At 34.9% G+C, this 26,276-nt stretch overlaps 2 protein-coding genes and 1 long non-coding RNA gene across 4 annotated transcripts; 2 read left to right on the top strand and 1 right to left on the bottom strand.

The window, feature by feature from the left end:
- Positions 1-1,552: 1,552 nt before the first annotated feature.
- On the top strand, positions 1,553-11,057 carry LOC109082994 (D(4) dopamine receptor-like). The gene is made up of 4 exons (XM_042728512.1): positions 1,553-2,015; positions 2,656-2,768; positions 5,993-6,588; positions 10,752-11,057. The coding sequence occupies exons 1-4, from the start codon at positions 1,743-1,745 to the stop codon at positions 10,952-10,954; spliced, it is 1,185 nt and encodes a 394-aa protein (XP_042584446.1). The 5' UTR covers positions 1,553-1,742; the 3' UTR covers positions 10,955-11,057.
- A 2,330-nt stretch (positions 11,058-13,387) lies between these two features.
- Positions 13,388-18,360, bottom strand: sirt3 (sirtuin 3). 2 transcript variants are annotated; one of them, XM_042728510.1, is made up of 8 exons: positions 18,155-18,360; positions 17,709-17,805; positions 17,428-17,601; positions 17,122-17,354; positions 16,366-16,466; positions 16,017-16,178; positions 14,194-14,406; positions 13,388-13,891 (listed from the first exon to the last, which is right to left on the bottom strand). In XM_042728510.1, the coding sequence occupies exons 1-8, from the start codon at positions 18,240-18,242 to the stop codon at positions 13,865-13,867; spliced, it is 1,095 nt and encodes a 364-aa protein (XP_042584444.1). In that variant the 5' UTR covers positions 18,243-18,360; the 3' UTR covers positions 13,388-13,864. The 2 variants fall into 2 exon arrangements, with proteins under 2 accessions (XP_042584444.1, XP_042584445.1); XM_042728511.1 differs by lacking the exon at positions 18,155-18,360 and having other exon boundaries at positions 17,709-18,143.
- A 125-nt stretch (positions 18,361-18,485) lies between these two features.
- LOC109083001 lies at positions 18,486-24,219 on the top strand. The gene is made up of 4 exons (XR_006155261.1): positions 18,486-20,254; positions 21,030-21,745; positions 21,879-22,128; positions 22,264-24,219. It is a non-coding gene; the product is annotated as an uncharacterized LOC109083001 (long non-coding RNA).
- Positions 24,220-26,276: the final 2,057 nt, after the last annotated feature.

Genomic DNA, 26,276 nt, shown 5'->3' with positions numbered 1-26,276 from the left:
CCCAATATTTAAAGTATTTTTAGTTGAATTTGATTGTTTTATATCTTCATTGAAATTGATAAAAAACAAAAAGTCATTAACATGTTTAAAATATTATGAGATTATTTTTAGATCCCCTGTTACTAATTAATGTCACATTTTATACTGACTGTCTTATGCTGTGCTTTGTATGTTATTTGTTCTGTGTTCAATAAAAAAAAAAAAAAAAAAAAAAAAAAAAAAAAAAACAGACATTTGATGCTGTTTCTCTTACCGTCTGCAGTTCTGAATCATGACCGGGATCTTTTGTAGTTAGGAGGACAGCTCCATCTTTCAGTTTCAAACGATGTGCAAATCCAGCGTCGAACTGGACCTTGTTTATAAAACGTTCGTCAACAAACACACTTGTGAAAATCCGTTGCTGCCCCAACAAACTGCATCCACTGTTTACATAAATGGGTTCTTTAGGAAGCTGATCTAAGTTATCTTTCCCTTACAACCAAAAACACACTTCTTTGGAAACATTCTTCCAGAGTGATTCCCGTGCAGCGCTGCCGCCTCGCTCTCTCTTTGGTCGATGCGTGCGGGGGCGCGTTTTTTTTTTTTTTCTGGAGAAATGCCCATATAAGGAGTTCCACCCTCGTCTACGTCATGAAGAGCCATGATCGAAAAAAAACCTCTCCGAAACTTGTACGACCTCGAAAGTAAAAATGGCACCGAAATACTCCGTCATACATCCAAATTGTTCTTTGAAACTTTGAAACCATGAGAATCCAACTCTTTAAGTGTAAACAACTCTGAATGCATGAAACAGCATTGCAGCCCCCCCCCAGCAAACAAAATAAGTTTTGAAGATTGTTTCAGCTCTTTTTGTTATATACCTAGTGAAAGTCTTCACAAGTTTTAAACTTTATTCATTTTCATATTTGTTGTTCAAAACCTACACTGTAAACTTTTACTGTTCATTAAGTGAATGAGTTTTGTATTTCATAATTGTTTTGCTGTTTATTTTAGCTGAGAATCCTATAACATAAGTTAGGCTATTTGCAATAAGAGTGCCATTTTTCGATTCATTTATTATTATTATTTATTTATTTATTTATTTATTTATTTATTTATTTATTTATTTATTTATTTTTTACAAGATGTAGGCTACAAAAACTAACTTTAAAAATAAACCTACCTTGAGAAATATTCACTGAACAAGTATGAGAACCTGTGAGCCTCCACTATATAGGCTACCCTACAACTAAACATAATATATAAAATTAAATATAATAGTCTATTCAATAAATGATTTTTATAAAAAAAAAAAAACACCATGGGGGGACAATTAAAAGCCATTAAAAAATATGGGCAGGGTGATAACGGACGAGTGCTGATACAGTAGCCTACAGAGTGTCTAAGCAGCTCTGCAGCCATAGTAAATGAGCGCCCTTAGCGCCACATCGACCGTCAGCTCGCCGCCTGCAAGTGCGTCTCCATTGGTTAAGCGGCTGAAGCAGCTACTATCTTTTTTCAACGTCGAAAAGTTTTATTTTGACAGCAGATGGCAGTGACACCTTAAATGAAATGCAGCTCGCGATTTTCACAGATTATCGTACTGTGTTATTTATGGAGAGACAGCAGATGGACTGACCTGCTCAATGCATCTATCTGGTGCTTTGCTGTTGATATAGATGGCTTGTCTTCTGACCAACACAAGATGAGCAGAGATGGACCACAGTGGACAGGACAACATGAGACATTTATGAAAAGTTTCCATGAAGAAGCCCTCGCTCGGATCAAGAACAATGTCTGTGAATATCTCGATCGTGAACAACACACTTCAGCCCGAGCTCTTTACCTACAATGTTCCTGCTCTCATATTTGGGGTTTTACTCATCATAGTGATCATTTGTGGAAATGTGCTTGTGTGCCTGAGTGTTTACAAGGAAAAAGCCTTGAAGACAACGACAAACTATTTCATAGTGAGTTTGGCTGTGGCAGATCTGCTGCTGGCAGTTTTGGTTTTACCCCTGTTTGTCTATGCAGAGGTAAGTGTTTTGTTTAAGCGCAATACTGTGTGTTTGAGACATAATGAGAGTTTCATTGTGTAATTTGTTCCCAAATATATATTATACACAAAAAGTACATTTTATATTGCATGTAGGTCTACTTTATCTCAAAATACTGTAGGTCATTGTGAATGAATGAAAGAATGAGCGCTGAGATATAGGCCAGACTACCCGTTTTAAGTAGTGTACTGTAACTGACAAATTTCAGATATGATTACGATTGCATTCTAATCTTTTATAATAAAGGACAAATGTAACATATTCATTATGTGTTTATACTGTATGTATATGTGTATAGATAGATAGATAGATAGATAGTTTATCTTAAAAGAGTTACTACATAGGCTCCTAAATAACTCCCTCTTTGAATCCCTTTCTCAAGCTTTTTAGGTTAGGCCACTTATCTTGTTATCCTCAAGTTGACATCACATTTAATCAGTCAAGTTGTGGCTTCGTTAGGCTCATTAGGTTAGTTTGACTCATTAAGAGAATCAAGGACAGTCTGAATCTATATCCAAAAAAGTTGTTTACTTATTTGAAATGAATCGAATATGCTCTTCAATGTGAGGAAGTGTGCTCATTAAAACTCTTTCTTGACACAATAAATCTGTCTTTCCAGTTTCAAGGTGGTGTCTGGTCCTTAGATGTGGCTGTTTGCGATGGATTAATGACCATGGATGTAATGCTCTGTACAGCATCAATATTCAACCTTTGTGCAATCAGTGTAGACAGGTTTGTATTTTAATTTCAGTCTAATATCCCTGATATTTTGTATAGTATTACTTTTCCTGAGGAATGAGAAAAGTTGCTTTGGGAGCCCTTGGGCATTTTCTTGAGAAAGAATGCAGACTGCATAATCAGTTTTTAGCATATTATTTTGACCTAATCAGGATTGCAGAAACAGGTCATGCTGGTCTTGAAGTTTATTCTTATTGTGCACAAGACTATATTCCAGCATATCAGTGCTGGACAAAGCGTTCTTTGAGTATTTTTATTTAAGAAAGCTAAGATGAGCAATATTCTGTGAATTAGTGGTTTTCAACTGGTGAGTCGTGACCCAAAAATGGGTCACATCTGATAGCAATGATGCTAAATGCAAATATTAAAATTAATCAGAATAAATGTAATGTCTTCTGTTGTTGATGTCAAAAGCAATGTGTCACATTTTGGCACAAATTGATTGTTCACTTAGAACCTGGCCAAATCAGGAAGATGTTAAACATGCGTGTCTCATAATGTAATAACTGCACATACTGTAATGTAAAAACTGCACATAATGTGATAAATATTAAGTTTATTATTGTAATAAAATGTTCATAATATGATTTTCTCAAAATGTAATAAAATCTTGAGCTCATAATGTAATAATAATTTTTTAATGTAATAACAATTTTTCATATAATATAATAATCAAATTTAATACAAACACATAACATAAATAAAACACTACACAAAACAAAAATTAAATCAAAGTTCACAAGGTAATACCAGCACATAATTTAAAACAATTATTATTATGTTTACAATATCATAATTATATTTCAGTATAATAAATTTGAGCACAAAACATAATCAGTTTTATTAAAAGAAAATTAAGCTTATTAGGCTACATTGTGAACTTTAATTTTTTATAAAAAAGCTTACCAATTTTGTGATTATGAAATGCTTAATTTTTGAGATATAGGCCTGGTTTCACAGACAGGGCTTAGACTAAGCCAGGATTAGACCATAGCTCAATTAGGACATTTAAATATTTTTTTATAAAGGTGCCTTAGAAAAAAACATTACTGGTGTGCATTTTGAGACAAAATAAAGGCACTGATATATTTTAAGATCAGTCAGAGCAAGTTTCTTTCAGTTGAAACAGCTCCGACTTAGATTTAAGTCTGGCATAAGGCTTAAGCCTTGTCTATGAAAATGGAGGATAGTCATTTAAATGGTTGTTATAAAAACTTGTTTATATTCTACACAAATGTATAGGCCTAATGTTTTTATAATTTTGGCGATATGATTAGACAGTTTTATCTTCCTGAGGTAAATGTCACGTAACTGACACATTCTTCATAGGCTGTTTTACTGATGATTTCCCTAGTTATAACCACAGAAATGATGTGTGATTTTAAGTTGTACTTTATTTTTCAACATATCCTCTGATGTACATTCACATTATAACTTGTATTAAATTGAAGAATTGTGCATTTAACTTGCTGCCGTTGCCTGAGGCAGATCATGCAATCTATCCCAGACTACATTAGACTTTGGAAACTTTTATTTGTTTTTTCAAAATTTGTTCATAAAAAAATGCATTCAATTCAAGGACATAGAATTTAGTAGGGGCGCAACTGAATTGTTTCTAGCAATAAATTTGATCAATTAAAATAAATTTATATGTAACCACTGTCGTTGTCATCATACCACGGACATTACCTACTCAATATTCCGTTTCAGTTGGAAATACGCCACCACACTGAAATCCAGTCGGCAGCAACTTCCATTTCACATGGACTTTTAAAGTAAATATCAGCAAACTGAACTCTTTCAAGGATGTGCATTTAATGCATGGCCAAAGTAAGAACATTAAGTGTTTAAAACATGCAAAGTAGGATTGCCAACTGTTCCCGTATTTAAGCAACATTCCATATTAAATCCATACAGAAAGCAGTTCATCATGTCACGACCAGTTTAGGGAGCTAATCACTCTCACAAAAAACATATATAATAACATAATAACATATTTGACAAACTCTTCTGTGCATATTTGCATTTGCGCTCTGGAGAGCATCAGATGTTTCTATTTACAATGTCTGCAGTGTTTTGCAGTTTCCATGTTTGCAGTGTAGCTTATCACAGACATGTCCATTGAACCGATGAACTGAGACCAGTGACAGGCTCAGTTCATTTGAAATTATAAAGGGAGCACTCTTTGCACACATACTAGACTATCTGTAATGCATTCAGAATTTTAATTAAAGTTTTTTTTGTTGTTTTTTTTTTCATGATGCTAAGAGGAACAATGTCCCCTCACTAAAGTTCAGCTATAGTTTAGTTATTCTATATAAATGCTAAAATGAATCTCAGGTGTAAACATATTTGCTTTGCTTAATCCATTCATGTAAAAATTAATTCTAAAAATAAATAAATTTGTATAAGAAATGATTAAGCAAAGCAAATAATATGTCCATGTCTAAGATTCATTTGGGCTTTTATCTCTATATCTCTAGCTGTTATACACATAGGCTAAATAACAGCACAAATATTTTGACTGTCCCTTATACTGGGCTGTTTATACTTTATTATAACTATAATTATGACAATATTACAATATTTTGGTCAGTTTATAATGTAATACATTTCTCATAATGTAATAATTGTTATTACATTATGAGCTCAAGATTTTATTACATTTTGAAAAAATTGTTATATGAAGAACATTTTATTACAATAATAATGTAATACATAGCCTATTACATTATGTACAGTTATTACATTCAGTTGCTACAATGCGTGACATGCCCTCATCATCAAAGTCCATGAACAAAACTATGCAAAAAGTAAAAGATAATATGACCCAGACTAATTTAAATATGGGTTCTTTTGCAACGAGAATAAATATGGTTTCTGGTAACCACAATATATTTTGTGCAGTGAATTATTGGCTATTAAGCACATGAAACCGAACACTCCATGTAAAAATAAAAAATTGATTTTCCTTTTCAGCATTCATGTTAATCATTTTGCATACTGTTGGGCCAGTGCAGCTCACGATAACATTAATGAGTTGTTTTCTGTTTAATTTAAATGACACACTTGTTTATTCTTGTTTTCTCTGGGTACTGAAGCAAAACTGCTTGAGAACTATCTAAGTCTGAACTTTGGCTCTGTTGTGATCATAGTGCTTAGAATGCTTTTTTCCTATTTGTCCTGATGGTAAATTTCAATATGCATTCTGTTGACAGGTTCATAGCAGTGTCCATACCACTTAACTACAACAGGAAACATGTTGACTATCGGCAGATTCTATTACTTTCTGCTACATGGCTGTTGGCGCTGGCTGTGGCATCTCCTGTCATCTTCGGAATAAACAATGTTCCTCAAAGAGACCCCAGAGAATGCAAACTTGAAGACAACAATTATGTGGTTTATTCGTCTGTCTGTTCCTTTTTCATCCCATGTCCCATTATGCTCCTACTGTACTTTGGGGTGTTCCATGGCTTGCGCAAGTGGGAAGAATCACGCAAAGCCAAACTGAGAAACAGTATCCAGGCTTGCCGCAGTTTACAGCATGCTGCAGTGGCTGCCGCCCTCCCGCCCTTGGGGGCTCTGCCTGCGTCTCTGCCCCGGGTCATTGAGAGGGATTTGGCCCAGGCCAGTCTTGAGGAGCTTGATGACTTCACACAGCCCGTCTGCCCCTTCCCACCTGAGTACAAAAACAGCCCCATTCAGACTGTGGCCTACCCTAACATTCATTATGGCCAGCCAGCTCAGAGAAAGAAGAGGGCTAAGATCAATGGAAGGGAGAGAAAAGCTATGAGGGTTTTACCTGTTGTTGTGGGTAAGCGTTGGTGTATTTGTTTGTCTGTTTCAGTCTTGTTGGAGTTGAAAGTGCATAATATATAACTCATTTAAGGACCTCAAAAAGTAGAATGAAAAAGACATAAAAACACTCCTTAATAAATGCTTCTGAACTGTAATCGACAAAGCAGTTTAATTATTGTGCACAGGTAGTTATAAGCTTCAAAACTTTGAATGAAATTGCCACAGAAGTTGAATTTCTCTGGAACACACAGATAAAATGAACTACAGGCAAATCCCTCTATCCAATTATGATGTCATGGTTCACCTGGTGCCTTAACCTCTTTTCCAGGCCACCATTTATTAACACAGAGACATAATAGCAAAGATTAGACTTGTGTTCTTCTTCTTCATTATTATTATTGTTGTTGTGGTTGAAAACCTGTTCATTATATTAAATCATAGCTGACCCATAGGGAAAAGTATAGCTATTTCTATTTCTATAATGTTTCTATGACCTCATATTATTATATTATATTTAGTGCTGTCAAATGATTAATCGTGATTAATCGCATCCAAAATAATAGTTTTTGTTTACACAATATATGTATGTGTGCTGTGTATATTTATGTATATATAAATACACACACATGCATGTATATAATTCAGAAAAATATGCTGTTTATATATTAAATATATTATAATATGAATTATAGAAAGATATAGTCATGTAAATGTAAATATTTTCAAAATATATGTATGTGTGTGTATTTATATATGCATAATAAATATACACAAACACACATATTATGCAAACACTAATAAAGATTAATCATTTGACAGAACTAATTATATTATATTATATTAATTGTGCTTTCTTGTAATCTTTGTTCATAGCAGACATCATTAAGTATAATGTACAGTACAGGTCAAAAGTTTGGAAACATTACTATTTTTAATGTTTTTGAAAGAAGTCTCTTCTGCTCATCAAGCCTTCATTTATTTGATCAAAAATACAGAAAAAACAGTAATATTGTGAAAAATTATTACAACTTAAAAATAATAGTTTTCTATTTGAATATACTTTAAAAAAAAAAAATGTATTCCTGTGATGCAAAGCTGAATTTTCAGCATCATTACTCCAGCCTTCAGTGTCACATGTAACATCCAGTCTATCACATGATCATTTAGAAATCATTCTAATATTCTGATTTATTATGAGTGTTGGAAACAGTTCTGCTGTATAATATATTTGATGAATAAAAGGTTAAAAAGAACTGCATTTATTCAAAATAAAAAAAATTCTAATAATATATATTCTAATAATATATTTTCTTTACTATCACTTTTTATCAATTTAACACATCCTTGCTGAATAAAAGTATTGATTTTATTTTAAAAAAAGAAAGAAAAAAAAAATTACTGACCCCAAATTACTGACCAGTAGTGTACATTGTTATTACAAAATAATTATATTTTAAAAACATAGCTTCTTTTTTTTTTTTTTTTATTTTTTACTTTTTATTCATCAAGTATCCTAAAAAAGTATCACATGTTCTGAAAAAATATTAAGCAGCAGAACTGTTTCCAACTTTGATAATGAATCATCATATTAGAATGATTTCTAAAGGATCATGTGATAATGATGTATGTAAATTCAGCTTTGCATCTCAGAAATAAATGATAATTTAAAGTATAATAAATTTAAAAACAATTATTTTAAATTGTAATAATATATCACAATATCACATTTTTTTCTGTATTTTTGATCAAATAAATGCAGGCTTGATGAGAAGAAGAAACTTCTTTCAAAAACATTAAAAATAGTAATGTTTCCAAACTTTTGACCTGTACTGTATAACACACACACACACACACACACACACACACACACACACACACGTGTGTGCATGCACACACACACACACACACACACACACACACAAAATTCAAAATATCTTAATTTGTGTTCCACAGAACTAAGAAAGTCAAACACATTTGTAACAACATGTGTGTGTGTGTGTGTGTGTAACTGTCACAGCTTACCCCACTCTCTCCTATATAAAATTATATAAACTAAATAAAATATCCCTTTAAGGGAAACTGGCACAGCTTACCCCACTCTCTCCTATATAAAATTATATAAACTATATAAAGTTGTGCTTTATGTGGTAACACATTTTATTCATGTCAATAATCTTATTTAATATGACTATACATGACTATAGTTTAAATTACTTCTCAAGGTAAAAACAGGACATTTCCAATTTTTTTTGTACACAGAATGTGCAACTCAGCTATAGGTGGGGAAAGAGGTAACATTTCCAAAGATGTAAACATTTGTTTTGCATCACAGAAACATCTTATTGAAGTTATGTAGATGATCTGAAACTTATTCTAACTCCATTACTGGGTATTTATAGAAATACCATTACTATACTTGAATAATTCAGCAGAGCTGAGGCCAGTGGAGGAGCATATTAATATCTATAATATACAGGAGGTAGATTTAGTTGTGTAGCTTTTTCTCACGTTATTCATAACATTTGATTTGACATAGTTTGGTCACTTTCATAAGACATTCTTATGCCAGCATTGTGTAATGCAGAATTAATGGCCGTGATTTTGCAGGTTTCTGGGTTATTCAAAGCTTTCCAGAGCTCTTAAAGTCATTCACAAATATTTTGAGCCTGGACTGCTCCTTTTTTTTTGGGGGGGGGGGGGGGGGGGGTGGCTTGGGGGTTGTTATGGCATGCTGTCATCAATCACAGAAAATCATTTTGAATTCCATCAAATTTGCAACAACAAAAAAACACATTTACAGTAATGAACCAGGCATTCTGCAAGGTTAAAAAGCAGATCCAGGTGCTGCTTTAGTTTTGTTGAAAGCACTTGTATTAGCCATACACAGATGTGAGTCATTTAAGCAGTGACTTAATATAAATTGTCCTTTCAGTAGTGTAAATACTGTTTTATGTGGAATTCATGTGGGTGGAAGTGTGTAAACAGTTCCTCTCATGCAGTCTTTATGGGTTTTCTGAACCAGAAAGGGTCATGACACTTACTTGTTAATAAATGTTAATAAAACTTGTAATGTTAAAGTCTTTAAAGTGTAGATTTTAACATGTATTCTAGTGCAGTGTTTTGGCCCATACAGACTTCAACTGTAAGTGAATAGTTAATAAAGTAAGTTAATAAATTAATAGTTCCCTCCAAAAAATAATTTGCCGAAAGTTTACTCACCATCAGGCCATCCAGGTTGTAGATGACTTTGTTTTTTCATCAATTTATTCTTCACAGATTTGGAGAAATTTAGCATTACATCACTTGCTTACCAGTGGATCCTCTGTAGTGAATGGGTGCCGTCAGAATAAGAGTCCAAACAGCTGATAAAAACATCAACGCAATCCACACAACTCCAGTCCATTAATTGATTGAATTATGAAACAAAAAGTTATCAGTAAATCCATCAAGACATTTTTAACTTCAAATTATTGCTTTCACAAAAAATATAAATGATCGATTATAATATTGCTTTCTACTGTAAAGTAAAAAAAAAAAAAAAAAAGTCTCCTGATTTTAGATCGCCTGAATCAAGAGAGAAATAAGCACAGATCAAGCAATGTTTATAAGCAAAAACAGTCCAAAGCAGTTCTAAAAAAATTATGTCAGTGGATTTTGATGTGAGGACAACAGGGAATGGACTTTTTGACTGGAGGTGTGTTTATTATGAATTATGGGCTAATATTTTGGCTAGAAGCTACAGTTTAAAGTTTAATGTGTTAATGGTGGATTTGTTTCTTTTAAACACACAGCTTTTCACTTTACAAAATGTTAATTAATGGACTGGAGTCATGTGGATTATGATAATGCTTTTATCAGCTGTTTGGACTCTGATTCTGATGGTACCCATTTACTACAGAGGGTCCACTTGTGTGCAAGTGCTGTATTGCTAACTTTCTTCAATGTTCCTTTAATGTACGTGAACATTTTGCTAGTTTTTACAAGCTGAGGAACTGGAATTATTTAAATAAAAACTACTTAATTAGCAAAGGAAAATTAATTGTTTTGTGTTAAACATATTTTTTGTACTCTTTTATATAAGGTTTGTTTAGTAGTTTCTCAGAAAATGCTCTGAAAATGCACCAAATTGTGCTTTTGTTCGATAATGAATATGAGACATAATGTGTGATCTTCCCACAGGTGTCTTCCTCTTCTGCTGGACTCCTTTTTTTGTAGTTCACACTACACGAGCCTTGTGTGAATCCTGTCACATCCCTCCAGGCCTGATGAGCACAGTGACATGGCTGGGTTACGTGAACAGTGCTCTGAACCCAATTATCTACACTGTCTTCAACACTGAATTCAGAAAGTTCTTCAGAGGATTTATTCCACGCTGCTGTTGACAAACACCAAATGGTCCATAAGACATAATAATGCCATAATTTATGCTAAAGACAATAGTAGTTGTAAACTGGACTGCAACTGTTTAATTTGGTTGTTCTTTAATAATCCTGCTGGACTTTTCAGTGCAACAAAACATTCTCAGTCGTGCCTAGAACATTTGTACAGCATTTTAAAATATATATATATATATATATATATATATATATATAATATATATATATATATATTATATATATATATAGTGGACTTTTCAGTGCAACAAAACATTCTCAGTCGTGCCTAGAACATTTGTACAGCATTTTAAAATATGCCATGCTCTGTCAAAATATGTCTCAGTTTGAGTTAAGATTAATGATACAAAATACATAATGCATTGCATTTTTCAGATCTATGAGATGTTATTGTCTGCAGGAATGTTTTAAATTAAAAGACCACAATGTACAAACTTTGTGATTTAGTAACAGCACAGTCCCTCAAGTGGCACTTCATATTTTGATACATTTGATTTTGGTAAAGTATTTGAAATATTCCATACTGTAGATCCTGTATAGCTTTGAGGTTGATTTCATTCTTCTGAAAATGGAATCTGCATATTGCTGTAAACTTTATTGTGTAAAGAGACATTTGTGATAAAGCTGCTATTCTCTAACAGAGGTTTGAAATATGACTTCCTAATGTTACAGTGAGGTGAAGGCTCCAAAACATCATGAGAAAGTTTCTAATGAAGTTCCTGAAAAGCCCTAAGGATTTTACCATACTTAGATTTATTCTTTGAGCACATCATCTGTGTGCAGTAAAGAAAGGATCAGACACCTGGGCAGAATTCCCACTTGTCTCTTTTTTCCCCCTTCTCTTACTGAATTATAAATAAAATGTGCAGTATGTGTATATCTCAATCTAAACCACATATAGCACTTTCAAATGCAAGGAGTCACCATGCACAAGGTTCTTATTGATGCCGTATGGTATGTTCAAATGCAAGGAGTCACCATGCACAAGGTTCTTAAAACCTGATCCAGTTGGAAAACCTTTTTAATTTGCCATGATTCCATTGTAGAACCATTCTAGTTCTAGGGTTCTTTAGAAAACCATCTCTATACTTTCACTTCAAAGAACCCTGAAAGGCGATGGCACATCGAACCAATAGATGTTTCCAAAGAACTACTGTACACAGAGAACTCAAGAACCCTATATTTGAATGTTTGTGTGTGTGTGTGTGTGTGTGTGTGTGTGCTAATCATGTTTTGTACTACACTATGACAACTGTCACACTTTATCTGCTTCATTCTCAATGTTGTCTAATAAGGCCATTCTTCAACAACCAAGCTAATAAGCTTCTTGTTCAGGCCACAGAAATCGCAGCTCAACGCTTGCCCCCTCTTCTATAACAACCTGTAATCTGCATATTCGATATGTCCCCAGTGAGAGCATCCAAAACATTGCTGCTTGACTTCTGTTTAACCTCCACAGATTCTGTCATTTCAGCATTCTGCTCTGGTGTTTTCACTGAAAGTCTGTCCCATCATATCATATGATGTGCTTCTTAAAATGTTGTGTTTCTTCCATTAGACATCTTGAATTGTCGGATAATTGAGGGTATTGTTTGCTTTATCCGTCCAGACCCTGTATAATACCAAGGAACACTAGCCAGCAGGCCGAACTGAATTAGACAGAGAGGTAGTGTCTGGCATACTCAGACGCTGTGACACAATGACACAATAAACTGCGCAGTTCACCTTCTCAACAGACAAAACAGACAAACAATGAGTCCTCTGCATTATCAGTCTGCAACTATTTCCCTTATTGTGTGTCAATATATGGCAGTTTATGAATGCGATGAGCACAGAACTTCTGTTTTTCTTTCACTCTAACAATGTCATAACACTGTAAAGAAGTTATATGGCATGACAAACCAAACCAGAAAATGCATTGCTATTTATACTGGACAAATGAAGCATCTATGTGTGGGCAGAAAGTTTACACTTAATTATGTCAACATATATATTCAACTGCTTCTACTTAAATTTCTTAACATGTAGAAATATTTGTATTAACATAAAAAGACTCATCAACTGAGACATAAACTGAACACGTTTCACAGGCATCTGATGAACAGAAATGGAAAAATTAGTCCCTAAACAATATCAAAGTCAAAGTGAATATGTCTTGTGTGGTCACCAGCTGCTTCAAGAACTATAGCATCTTATGTACTGCACCAGATTTGCCAGCTCTTGCTGTGAGATGTTACTCCAGTCTTCCACCTAGGCGAAAAGGTTTTGTATGTGCCATGTTTGTTTACAATAATGGCGCTTGGTTTGACATTGTCTACTTCATTCTCAATGTATTTTAATAATATTGCATTTAAAGTTATTCTTGGTAAAGAATTGATTCATTTGACAACTTTTTCAAACTCACATAAGATAAAGACTCCATTCATATTCTAGAAAAAACTTTTATTATTCATCAGGGTGGTTTTGCCTCATGCTGGCCACCTCATAGAGATGAACTGACAAGCTGAATGCCACTCACTTTAACTCAGAACCACCATTAGTTACAGAACAAATTAATCACATCACCACAGTCATAAAATTTGTTTAAGATGATGGATAACAGCCAGCTAAACAAACTACAAATTAAATTCTTGTTTTGCATCTTTAAGCTACAGTAATATCATTACTGTTTTCATTATTTTACCACATTACCTGCAGTATGTAGAGGTGACCTAGTTATTTAGTTCTTGATCATCATGCTCAACCCAGTATATTCAAGTACACCTCTTCCACAAATGAAACTCTGTCCCTCTAGTGCATGCTCACTACTGAAGCAATGACTGGGCTTTCCAAAGGGCTGACCAACAATCAATCCCATTCTGGATTTCCAGATCCCATGTCAGGATGAAATTTGGTTGCTCACTCCTCCTGGTTGTTCACTGAAGTCTAAGGAAAAAGACAGAAATTTGGAAAAAAAAAAAAAATAAAATAAAAAAATGTTTTGCCAATGTTATAAATGTTTTTAAATTGGACCAGTCTTTAAAATTAAAGCCACAAAGAATATTCTGGCAATTGAGGTATATGAAATATGATGATAATGGGGCAAGAGGAGCATAAAAAATGTATTTCTCCATAACTCTTGTAGAATACAAAATTTTATGAATGTTCTGCTGAGTACAGCAGACTAATCTATATGCATCTACTCGTGTAATTTATATCTGTAAGAACAGAGATTGATTAAAACTTACCTTGTCTCCGCCAACATTCATTAGGGCTTCTAATTCCTGCTTCCATCCAAGGAGCTCCACCAGCTTTTTTACCCCACTAACTACGTCACCCAGCTCAGCCACATCATTGTGACGTTGGGACCCCCAAGCAAATGGCCCCACAAGATCTCGATTTATCAAAAGTCGTGACACTGAACCACGCATGGCACCAGCCAAGCTGGCAAAGGGCTCCACCTAACAATGCAGAAAACAGGCCTTTTTAAAAGCAGTAACCAGATAACCCAACAGTGACATCTGCTGGGGATTTAGTTCCATAACCAAGGCCTTTTTGCTAATGATCTGCAGATTATATATATACAGGTATACTTGGTATAAATCTAACACAACCATTTCAAATTATTTTTGAACTATATTTCTCATTTTTAGAATAATGCCCTCATATTAATTATTGGCCAACTGCAAAACCTCCCTAACCTCACACACTCACACACTCACACACACACACACACACACAACTGAACAACACACTCACACACACACACACACACACAACAAGTAATTCCTTACCTTTTTAAAGCAGAAGTTAAAATCACATAATAAACAAATACACAGACTAAATGTAAAACTCATATGAGGAACACGCACATTCACTCTGAACATAATTTATATTTCATTACAATAATCACTGTTACTACTCTCATAAAATACAATTTGTCACACATAGAATTTTAAACCTCTCCAACAAGAAATATTGTAGTGCAATGTAAATTTTAGTCAGAATTGCATTTTTATTCTGTTTGATGCACATGCACTTGCACATGCGCTTCATATTCTGTAAAGTTTTACAGAGACTTTCCTGCTATCAAAAGAATTGACTACTGTTAATAATAACATGGTTGCATTTGCTCCGCCAGCTGGAACTCCTTTATGACGTAAGCCGGCCGTCAGAAATGTCATTTAAGCGTGACATTCACTACTGTCAACAACTGGAGGATGGAGGACAGAGAAGTGCCTGGCACTGGTCCATCTATCGCTTGTTAATGGAGTTAGTTCATGGAGTTACTATGTGTAAATTGTGTCTTTATATGGCTTTTTAATATGCAGTGCCGATGTTTCATAAACATCTGTTCGCTCAATCAACTTACACTTACGCCACTGGTAGTTCCTATTGTGCTGGGTTAGACCCTACTCTGAATTAGGAGCAATATTTGGTTTAAATAGTTATAGGTGTTCCTATAACTAAAATCATTAATTTCTAAGTTCCTGGGGTGGAAATGTGTCAAAAAGCAGCTACTTTCACCAATAGTCCACTGGAGCGAAGGCCCCTAAAGACTCAACTATGTAAGTGCAAGCCAACCAGACGTGGCCCACAGACTCATTAAATACGGCAACTAATGGGTTTAAATGTATTAAAGGGGTTATGGAATTGAACTGCTCATTTCGTCTGGCCAGAGGAGAACTGGCCACCTGACTGAGCCTGGTTTCTACCAAGGTTTTGGTTCCTTGCCTCTGGCTTGCATAGCTTGGGACTTTTCATTTACAGCAATATCGTTGACTTGATTGCAAATATACTATTTAAACTGAACTGAGCTGGATGATGAAATCACTGAATTCAATGATAAACTGCCTTTAACTGAAAAAATAGTGCATTTTGCATTATTGAAACACTATTTTCCTAATTAATGCTGTACAGTTGCTTTGACACAATCTGTATTGTTAAAAGCGCTATATAAATAAAGGTGACTTGACTCGACTTGGTCTCACACTGCATTTGTTCAGTGGGTACAAATCCAGAGCTAAGCTTTACAAAAAGCTCATTAACAGATCCAGCAGCTTTTCCTCACCTCTAGAGATGTTCCCATGACAATGAGTAAGTCTGCTATCGGGAAGTCTGTAAGGTAGGTGAAGAATTGCTGAGGGAGCTCCTCACCAAAGAACACAATGTCAGGCTTGATGATTCCTTTACAAGTAGGGCATTTGGGTATTGTTCCTTCCATGATATCATTCTAATGGGAGACAGCCATAAATCAGGAGATTAACTTATTATTTCAACAACCATACCATAAACAAATCACAGCGAAAGAATATTCTGTCAGAATCAGGTTGTGAAATGCTTGTTTATAAATGAGTTTATTTGAAGTGCAGTTCCAAGGGTAAAATATTCAATGCCATAGTTCAACGACACATACTTACCCTAAGTTCCTCTCCCTTGTAATCCCTTCGGCAAACTGTGCATGTGGCCGTGGCAAATGTTCCATGTGCCTCCACCAACATCTTTGGAGGAATGCCAGCCACTGAAATCAGTGAAAGGTCAATGACATTTATAAATGATTTACACAAACGTTGACTCTTTTAGACTTTTTGATAATAATAAATAACAGATTTCATTTAAATAGCTAATTACTATATGAATCTGGAGCCAGTTGCACCAGTTCTGTGTAAGTTACAACTTATACTAGTTTTGAGTAAAGGCGTACTATGTTACAACTTGTGTACTACTACATGTTTTTGAGTTGCACTATCTAAGTTTAACTCGAACTTGTTGAAACGTAACTCTATGCGTAAACTAAATATTTATTGTATTCAACAGGCTCTTGTTTTACCTGACAGACTTCAGTCCACTGGACATATATGAGCATTTTGATATATACACTCATTCACATTTTAAAAGAGAACATTATGTCAATTAATTACTTTGTTAGCAGCACAAACAGCATGCCTCTCTGAGCATCAGTCCATGTTGTGCATGTCAAGTTAAATAATCTTAATCTTTCTCTTTGTATCAGTATTTATCCTTATTAATTTCAAATACAGTTTATGAATTTTATCTATATATAAAATTACCTATTATGTTTTTTTTTGTTTTGTTTTTTATGATTAAGTGGTAGCATTTTTCAATGGAAATGTATTTTTACCATTAGTTACGTGAGACAAAAGAACTTCACTCACTTCGCTCGAGTCCATCAATGTTTTGCGTGTACATCCTGAGCAGTTGTCCCTTATCATGTAGCAGGCGAATGAAGTAGTGTGTCAGATTGGGTTGGTAATTACCAGGATAAAGCTCTTTGGCAAGAGCAAAAAAAGGGTTTGGATTGTGATGAAAGTAATTTATTTCAAATATGGCCTCAGCATAGGGCAGATTGTACTGTTGGAGGTTGTCATAAAGACCGCTGCCAGGCGTTCTGTGGGAGAAATATGATTTGAGAGAAGCTGCAACCACATCTCAAAGGTGGACCCTTATGAGTCCTTCTTTACCTGAAGTCTGGGATTCCACTAGGTGTGCTGATACCCGCCCCTGCCATCACCACAATTCTTTTAAACTTGCGTTCTCTGATATTTTCTGCAATGTTCTCCAGAGTCTGCTGGCGAATGTTGCCACGGCCTCCTCCGAACAGCCCTCTTACACCACCACATCTTATAAAGGCAGCTCTATCAGGTCAAAATGTTTGATTAACGTTCAAGTCACTGGGAAATTTCTGGGATTCAATGGGATCATAACTGAGACAAAAAAGAAAAGAAAAGAAAACAATACTTACGGACAATATAGGAATTGTGAAAGAAATACAGCACCCTTTTGTGCATGAGGGATATGTGACCATATCTTTTGATGGGCAAGGTTTGTCCTTGACAGATCTGAGGAGCATCATTGTGAGAATCTCTTTTACCACGGGTCAAAAAGAACAGCGTTACAGACTAATCACCCAAAAATAAACTAGTTTCCAAACATCAAAAATTGCATGCATTTTTTAGGACGCGTTGATTCTCTAGTAAATTTACATTATTACTGTTTTAAGGATGTTTGGATATTGTAACTCGAAAACTAAGACAAATATTATTTTCAACGCAGAAACAGTAATTCATCATTAGTGCATTAGTACACAGATAAGTGTGTATACCACGATTGCCAGGAACGACACTGGCATTTGTAACATGAAGTAGCTACAGCAGAAACATAATGACTATTTCAATAACAAGAAAATACTTTCAGTAGTAGACAGTCCTCTTCTCCATAAGGATTTCTCTGTAAAACAGCATCTGCACACATTTAGACCCGTTTTTAAGTACAGCATAATGGACTCTGGCTAGACCCCTACTTTGTCAAAAGGCACACATTATTTCAGCGAATATGCAGTAGTACATAAAAACATGAAGGAACAGCCAGAGGCAGACTGGGGACGCAGTTATTACCGTAACAGACATATAGAGTATCCACCAAATTACACGACAGACGAAAAAGCCATTTGTCTGTACATTCTCATCTATATATGCACTAAAATATATTGTATCCACACAACATGACTATATTATGGTTATTACAGGCTTTTAAATGCGCTTTATGTATAACTAATTTCAGTTCGAGCTTTGTAATGCGTAATTACTACAGTACGTACGATCGGATGTCGCGAATGGAGCGTTTTTGATGACAGCTTGTTCATTCTTGTTGAATGGATTGCAATAATAACATGTACATAGCCTATAAACATTTAACTAAATAAATAGTCAATAATTCGTTAAAAAATATACATATATTTAATTTTTCATTATCTTCGATGTGTTGTGTGTATGCAAATATATTTGTTAGCTAATGCTCGTATGGGTAATTTACAGGAGATCGGTGACTTACATCGTGAAAATCTAGATACAAGACGTTAAACTTTCATTGGTAGATTCCATATTGTCATGGTTAAATATTTTTATTTCACAAAACATACCCCCTTTGGCACTTGAACTATTTCTTATGTCTATAAGCTAAATAAAAGCCAGACTTTAATTTTGCTTTTCTGTGTCGCGCAGTGACGTCACTCACTACGGATGCTCCGCGGACTGTTTATCAGTCCGAGGAAATTAACTAGGCGAGTATTTTTCAGTGATTTAGGTGCATAAATCGATAGAAAACATTTTAACGTGGTTTACTGTTGTTTTATTTATTTGTTTATTTATTTACAGATGTGTTCAAGCAAGATAGCAATTTTACGACGCCGTCTTGTGTTAGTAATGTTAAATGAACGTGGAAGTAATTGCTGTATGTGCAGTTCTCATTATTGTTTCTTTTTTTTAGCAGCTCGGACATTTTGATATATAAAAGTAAAGGACATTGACACATTAGAAGCAGATATATTTACTTTGCACTACATTTTCTAAAACTTTTTATGTCTTGAATTTATTCCATGTCTTTTTGAAAGTTCATTCAACTCATTTTCTATAGAATGTCAGTTTTCAACAGCAGGCTGTCAAGCTTGAAAAAAGACTATATACTATAAAAGTAGTCCATATGAGTCATCTTATTAAATTAAGAAACAGTCCAAATTTTTAAACGGTTTTTCTATTACAATCTCAGACTGCAATCAATTCTTTAGACTGGTGCACCGTGTTCGTTTACACAAGAGAACCTATGGCATGGTGCATAAGTATGGACTTTTAACCTATTAGGCCTTGTTCCCAACTGGTTTAAAATGCATTTTCAGTGATCCAATAACAAGTGGACTCCTAGTGAGTATGAGTCTTTCCCTAACCAGTGCTTCTGAGGATCCTCGTCAGCATTAAGGTCTTTAATAAAACCATCTATTAAGTCTGCATGGAAACATCATTTAGGTTTCCGCCTTCCATGGTCAAAACACGAAAATACTATTAAAATATTTTAAGAAGAAAAAAACAACAACTTTGGAATGTGGAATATTAAAAGTCTAGCTGACTTTCTTTTCAGTACTATACAGTGACAATCTGTGGTTTCTGAGTGGTTTACATCAAGGGTAGTTTAGCATTATGTGATTAAGTTACCACAAAACATAATGCCTAAAGATATTTCTTTTGTATTTCATGTATGAAATGAAATTGAATGAGCCCCGTACCGACTCATTTTCAGCCATTCCTCTTTTGTTAATTGGAATGTGTGCAAAGGACTGTGGCTGATTGGAAGACGTGAAGGATACACTTGATGCATCCTTCAAAATTCATCAAATAAAGGACATGAAACGTAGGCTGCCTTCCAAGTATCCTTCAAATTGAGACAGACTTCAGTGGCACTTGATGACATGGCAGCTGAAGTATACCGCCTTACTAGGATGCAGTATTTCAAGGAGAGGTAAAGACACTTACCTCTTATTTCATCATACTCTTGTCATCACTTTTGTTGGAGAGCTGAGTGCAGTGCGCAAATAATTAAATGAATGAATCCATGTTATGCAGCTTACAAGTGTGTGTGTATAATAAAAGCAATAAGGAGGGTGGCTGCAATTTCCACCATAATTTGCATTGCAGCAAATTTCTAATTTCAAATTTGGTGCACTTTCTCACAACACGTCCATATTGATGGTTTTTAGGTGGGTGGGCATTGAATAGGTGGTGCATCACTGCAGTTTAGGATGAATTCAGGACAGATATTGTTCCTGCTACAAAAATGCAATGTGGTCTCATGCATTTATGACTACCTCGGTATGTGCTTTCAGTGATCTGACCACAAAAAGTTTTAAATCCCTTTTAACTTGAATTTAGCGTTGACCAGTTATAATCCGATCACCAAAAGCATCTTAAAACCAGGAGGAAACAGGTACTTACTGTCCTACAATAAGTACAACCTGTTTATGATTAAACCCACATGAATAACAAATTTTAATATAATAGCATTTATAAAATGTATATTGGTATTCATGATAAAATGGCCAAGTTGAATTTTTGTCCACATGGTACTCGCGTGTTTTTTCTTCTACTGTGGTGTTGCGAAATCAGAATAAGTTACCAGTTGTTACCTGGGTGATGCCATGAGACTGTGTGCAAACACTGGAGCGTGTGTATTATGGTGGATGATCAGTTAGTCCAGTTTTTAACTTTTTTTTATTTTTTTGGTTTTTGCTTTTCAGAAAGTATACATCCCATGACACAAAACAGAAAAACCAACAGAAGGTGCTGAGAGAGTTTTACCTTAATATGCCTTGATGTAACAAGCAATATACTGATATAAAGTAGTTATAATAATGTTCTTGAGCATAATATACCTTGCCAACAATGAGGTTTGTAGAAAAATGCTAAACTATATTATAAAACCATCACTATAGGTGTTTTTTCCAGCAGGTGTAAGCTAAGAATGCTGAGAATTAACCATTAAAAGTCCTCTTAAACTTAAAAGTGTTCTGTCCTTCCCCTGGAGTGTCAATTTCCTGCAGAGGTGGTGACACCCCTGCTTTAAATTCTGTAGTGCATGTAGTTCACACTGTATGTAGTTACCATAATTGCACGATGCTTTGTCTGAAATCGGCAACGATGCTATCTGTTTCAACATGGAGAATGTCGAATCTCTCCCTCTCATATAGGCCAGGCCTCATAAACAAAGGTAACTTCCTTACCTGGGGAAAGAGAGAATCAACTCACAGATATTGCAACAGATCTTGGAGAGATTAGGAAGAGTTGAAGTAGATCTGTTCACATCATAAGAAATCATGCAGTGTTGTTTTTCTCACTGAGGGAACATGATGTGCCACTAGCCACTGACACGTCTGATCTGCTTGTTCTCTCAGTCTCTGTGTCCAAGTATATGTGGCAGCTACTGTATCTGTATGCCATGTGGACTTTGAAATTGGTAAGTGCATGGTACACCTGCATATGCCTTGTCTTTTAGCCCATGAATCTGACATGGGATTTATTTAATTGTCATTCTGCTGTGTATTAACAGCTGGCAGTATAAAATAGGCTTTGGTTGTTTATTTTCACAGATTTGGTCCTATAGTCCACCATGCCTCATAGAAAATCATACAACACAATCTTCAGTGAAGTCACTCCCACAGCAAATCACCAATGAATGCTGGAAGCATTCCCATCAAGAGGCCACTGTGGTTCAAGCCAGCAGGAATCAAGTGTGGTGTAATAACAATTTCCGCATGACGCTGTGGTAAAGATGGATTTTGCTGTAGAGAGTGAAGACGTCAGTGATGCTGAATGATGAAGAGGCTGAAGAACAAAGAGGTTGGTGTTCATTCATGATTGTTCAGTAATTACTTTCAGTTCACAAAATGTGCCCTTTAAATGTCCTTTAATTTAAAATTGGTTCCTCTTGATTTATTTTTTTTTTTTTTTTATATGTTACTATGTTTATTTTAGAACTGATGGATTTGAACAAGGAATGTCAAGCACAGAATAAAAAGGAGGAGAATCAGGAAACTCCCAATTCTGTAACTGGATAAAACTCTTTTAGTGGTTCACAAACTTCAGAGAGTTTTTCACTTGAAAGCACAGAAGCCAAAAATTATTTTGCATGCCACCATTGTGGAAAGACTTTTCCCCAAAAAGGACACCTGAAGTATCACATAAGAATTCATACTGGTGAAAGGCCTTCGTGCCCTCAGTGTGGAAAGACTTTTACTCAAAAAGGCCACCTTAGGGATCATATAATAACTCACACTGGTGAGAGGCCATTCACATGCCCTCAGTGTGGAAAGGGTTTCATGAGTAAAGGAAACCTTAATGTTCACATTAAAATTCACGCTAGAGAGAGGCCTTTCACTTGTCCGCATGTGTGGAAAGACTTACACATGTAAAGGACACTTTAAGGAACACATATAAACTCACACTGGTGAGAGGCCTTTCACTTGCCCACAATGTGAAAAGAGTTTCACACAGAAAGCTATCTTAATATTCACATGAAAACTCACACTAGAGAGAGGCCTTACACGTGCCCTCAGTGTGGGAAGAGTTACATATCTAAAGGACACCTTAAAGAACACATAGGAATTCACACTGGTGAAAGGCCTTTCGCATGTCCTCGATGTGGAAAGTGCTTTACACGTAAAGGAGGTATTAATATTCACATAAAAGGTCACACTAGAGAGAGTCCTTACACATGCTCTCAGTGTGGAAAGAGTTTCCCAACTAAAGGACATCTTGATAGTCATATCATAATTCACACTGGAGAGAAGCCGTTCACATGTCCTCAATGTGGGAAGAGCTTCACACAACGAGGACATTTGAAGCATCACATAAGAATTCACACAGATGAGAGGCCTTTCTCATGCCATTTGTGAGGTAAAGGTTGCACTCAGTTGCAAAGTCTTAAATTTCACCTGCTGTTCATTTTAGAGAAAAGCCATTTGGCTGTGGACATACGTGGTCAAAAATTTGTTTTGAAGTCATTGCTGAGAAGATACGCGAGGATGCATTCAAACGAGCAGCCTTATTTGTGCTCTGTTTGTGGGAAGAGTTTTCTATTTCTTGACTATTTTACACAGCACCAGAAAATACATAGTGGTGTGACGTCTCTTGTTTGCTCTGAATGTGGAAATTCCTACATGAGAGCCAGAGACTCGGAGCTACACAAAAGAATCCATACTGGAGAAAAACCTTTGAAGTGCTTTCATTGTGGAAAGGGTTTCACTGAGTCTAGAAACCTGGTAAAACATGAAAGAGTGCACACTGGAGAGAAGCCGTACCACTGCCTTTCATGCCTATTAGCTCATGCAGAAAAGCAATGTCCACAAGTGAACACAGTGTCCAACCTTCAGGCTTCAGTTCCAAACACATTGTGTGAAATTCAAATGAACCCGATGATAGAATCTGCCCAACAATAGTAGGAATAAGGCCTGTTCACACAAAGACAGTTCAGTGTGATAAACATTTTAATTTGAATGCACTTAATGTGTCTGTTTAGACCGACATGAACATAAGCATGCATAATATTGGTGCCACTTTCAAAAAGACTATTTTGCTAAATGGTAGTAAATAGCAGAGAAATAATCCAGAACTAGCTTTCTTGTCTCTGTACACTTGTTTTGGTTTTGTTTGATAAAACTATAGTGAATACAAAACTGAAATACTGTTTCAAAAGTACTTTCTTCTTTCAAAATTTCTGCTTCTCTGAAAGACTAATGTCAGTGAATTAGCATTTTGAAAAGTTGATGTGTCATGCCAAATATTAATTTCTTGTAGTTAGCGTATGTGAGACTGATTTGGAGAATGATAACTTCAAGGTAATGACATGCAGTACATGAAGAATTGATTGTTAGTGCAGTGAAAGATTTGTTACATTGATTCACAACAAAATCTTGTGAGTTTACAATTATTTCTGAGCAATTCATTTTGTAAATGATCTTTTTATGCATTTGTTTTAATGTATATAATTGTCTAAATAAAAGACAATCCTTGAAATGTATGATGGGCTATGCCTTTATTTTCAACCTTTTAAGTAGAAGGACCTTTTTTTTTTTTTTTTTTGTATTTTCTGTCTGTGGTATCATTATTGAGAGAACTGTGATAAATATTTGATTATTTTTCCCAACCCCCATTAGTAGCCTCAAAACCACAAAACGTTCTGAGAGCAGAGAACAAATTGTTTCAATGAAGATTTTCAATATTGTATTAACATTGTGTACAGCGTGGTTGAGGTACACTTGATAGCAGAATCAAAAGCCCTGACTAAATAGTCTGATAAGAAACATGCACTGGTGTATCTCTGCAACTGGAGCCTTTAAGTCCCATTTTACAACACCAGATGGAGCAACTGCAGAGTTTCATTGCTTAAAGGGATATTTGACCTAAAAACAAAATCATTTATTCACCCTCATATCCTTCAAATAATGTCACTGTTTTATTTGTCCATACAATGGAAGTCAACGGCCAGGTGAACACAATGAGGGTGAATAGATCATGACAATTTTCAGTTTGGGTCAACTATTCATTTTGATAATTTCTTTTGATAATGGTTTTGGATTTGTTTGCCTTGCCTTGTCTTTTTTTTTTTTTTTGCATATGGATTGCAAACCAAGACTGACTTTAAATGTAAAGATTTTAGTCATAATAAGCTGGATGGTCAGTGTTTCAATTAACTTAGGAAAATAAGTGCTTTTACTTGTTTTAAAAATTAGGTATCATATTTTTTTTCTGTAAATAACATCAGCTCTTACAGAACTTTTTGACAGTCAAACATGCATTTCCTTTACATTTCTTTTATTACACCTAAATAAACCTGAATTTAGAAATCCTATATGCACTTTTCAATGCCCATTTTTATTTTACACATCAGGCCCCTGCAACTAGACGCTATTGGAATACAATGAAGCAATGAGGCTGTTTTCATTTTGAGGAAGGTGAGGAAGCACAGATGTTACTTGCCAATGGCGAAAATGTGTATTTGGATCTAATTCATTATTATATCACTAGCAATGTTGCTCTAAAAGCAGTAGGCTTAACAAACTGGTGAATGTAGCTTACCTAACAAAATAAATGACCAAGCTACATAATCATATTTTTCAAATTCTAACAACAAAAATTAGATTTTATTACCAAGCCCTCTGCATCCATCTACCTGCATGTCAAATATTTTCAAACACTGTTATGTATCAATCACGGATTCAATTACTGGCTGTTTTAAGGACTCATCCATCTGAAAGCTCTCCCAATCATAGTATATAGAAGCCAAGTGGTGCAAAAATACATTAATTAAAAGGCCATTGTCAAATAATCAGATATTTTTTCTAAAGCAAAAAGCGCTCATCATGCTCACATACACTGCCAGTGAAGAACATCATTCAGGCAGGACCCAAAATGGATTTTTTTTTTTTTATAAATATTGATCTTATCTTAGTATCTGATTTTTAGTGTTGTTTAGGCATATGCATATTGTATAACCTTTAAAGAAGGAGGGCCTTTAAATGAGCATAAATTAAAAAACTGATGCAAGAATACAGCTCTTTTTTTCTCTCTGATGAAGGTATATTATTGAAAACAGAAAAGAAGTCATGTATAAAATCATTTATCTTTCATGCATTCCTACAGAATGCATCAATACCTGTAAATAAGGTCTAAGTCATAATATGGTAATATGCACTTAAAAAAATGTGCATGTCAGCTATTAGCAGTTCATCCCGCATTCCCGCTTTTTATAGTAATATGTGTTATTATATATATATATATAATGTAATATATATATATATATATATATATATATTAAAATAGTACTCTAAAGGTTCACTTTAACTTGATTCTGTGCTTTTCAGGTTCACTAGCATTTCACTTGGTTATTGCATTATGGGTAATTAGGGAAATCTATACTATATTTGCATTTCTTATCTAATGTTTCTTGAAGCCCTGAGAAACAAATAACATGATGCTGTTATGCAGAT

Source organism: Cyprinus carpio, chromosome B7, assembly GCF_018340385.1.
Source record: "Cyprinus carpio isolate SPL01 chromosome B7, ASM1834038v1, whole genome shotgun sequence".
NCBI classification, from domain to species: domain Eukaryota; kingdom Metazoa; phylum Chordata; class Actinopteri; order Cypriniformes; family Cyprinidae; genus Cyprinus; species Cyprinus carpio.
This window is presented reverse-complemented; position numbering and strand designations above follow the sequence as displayed.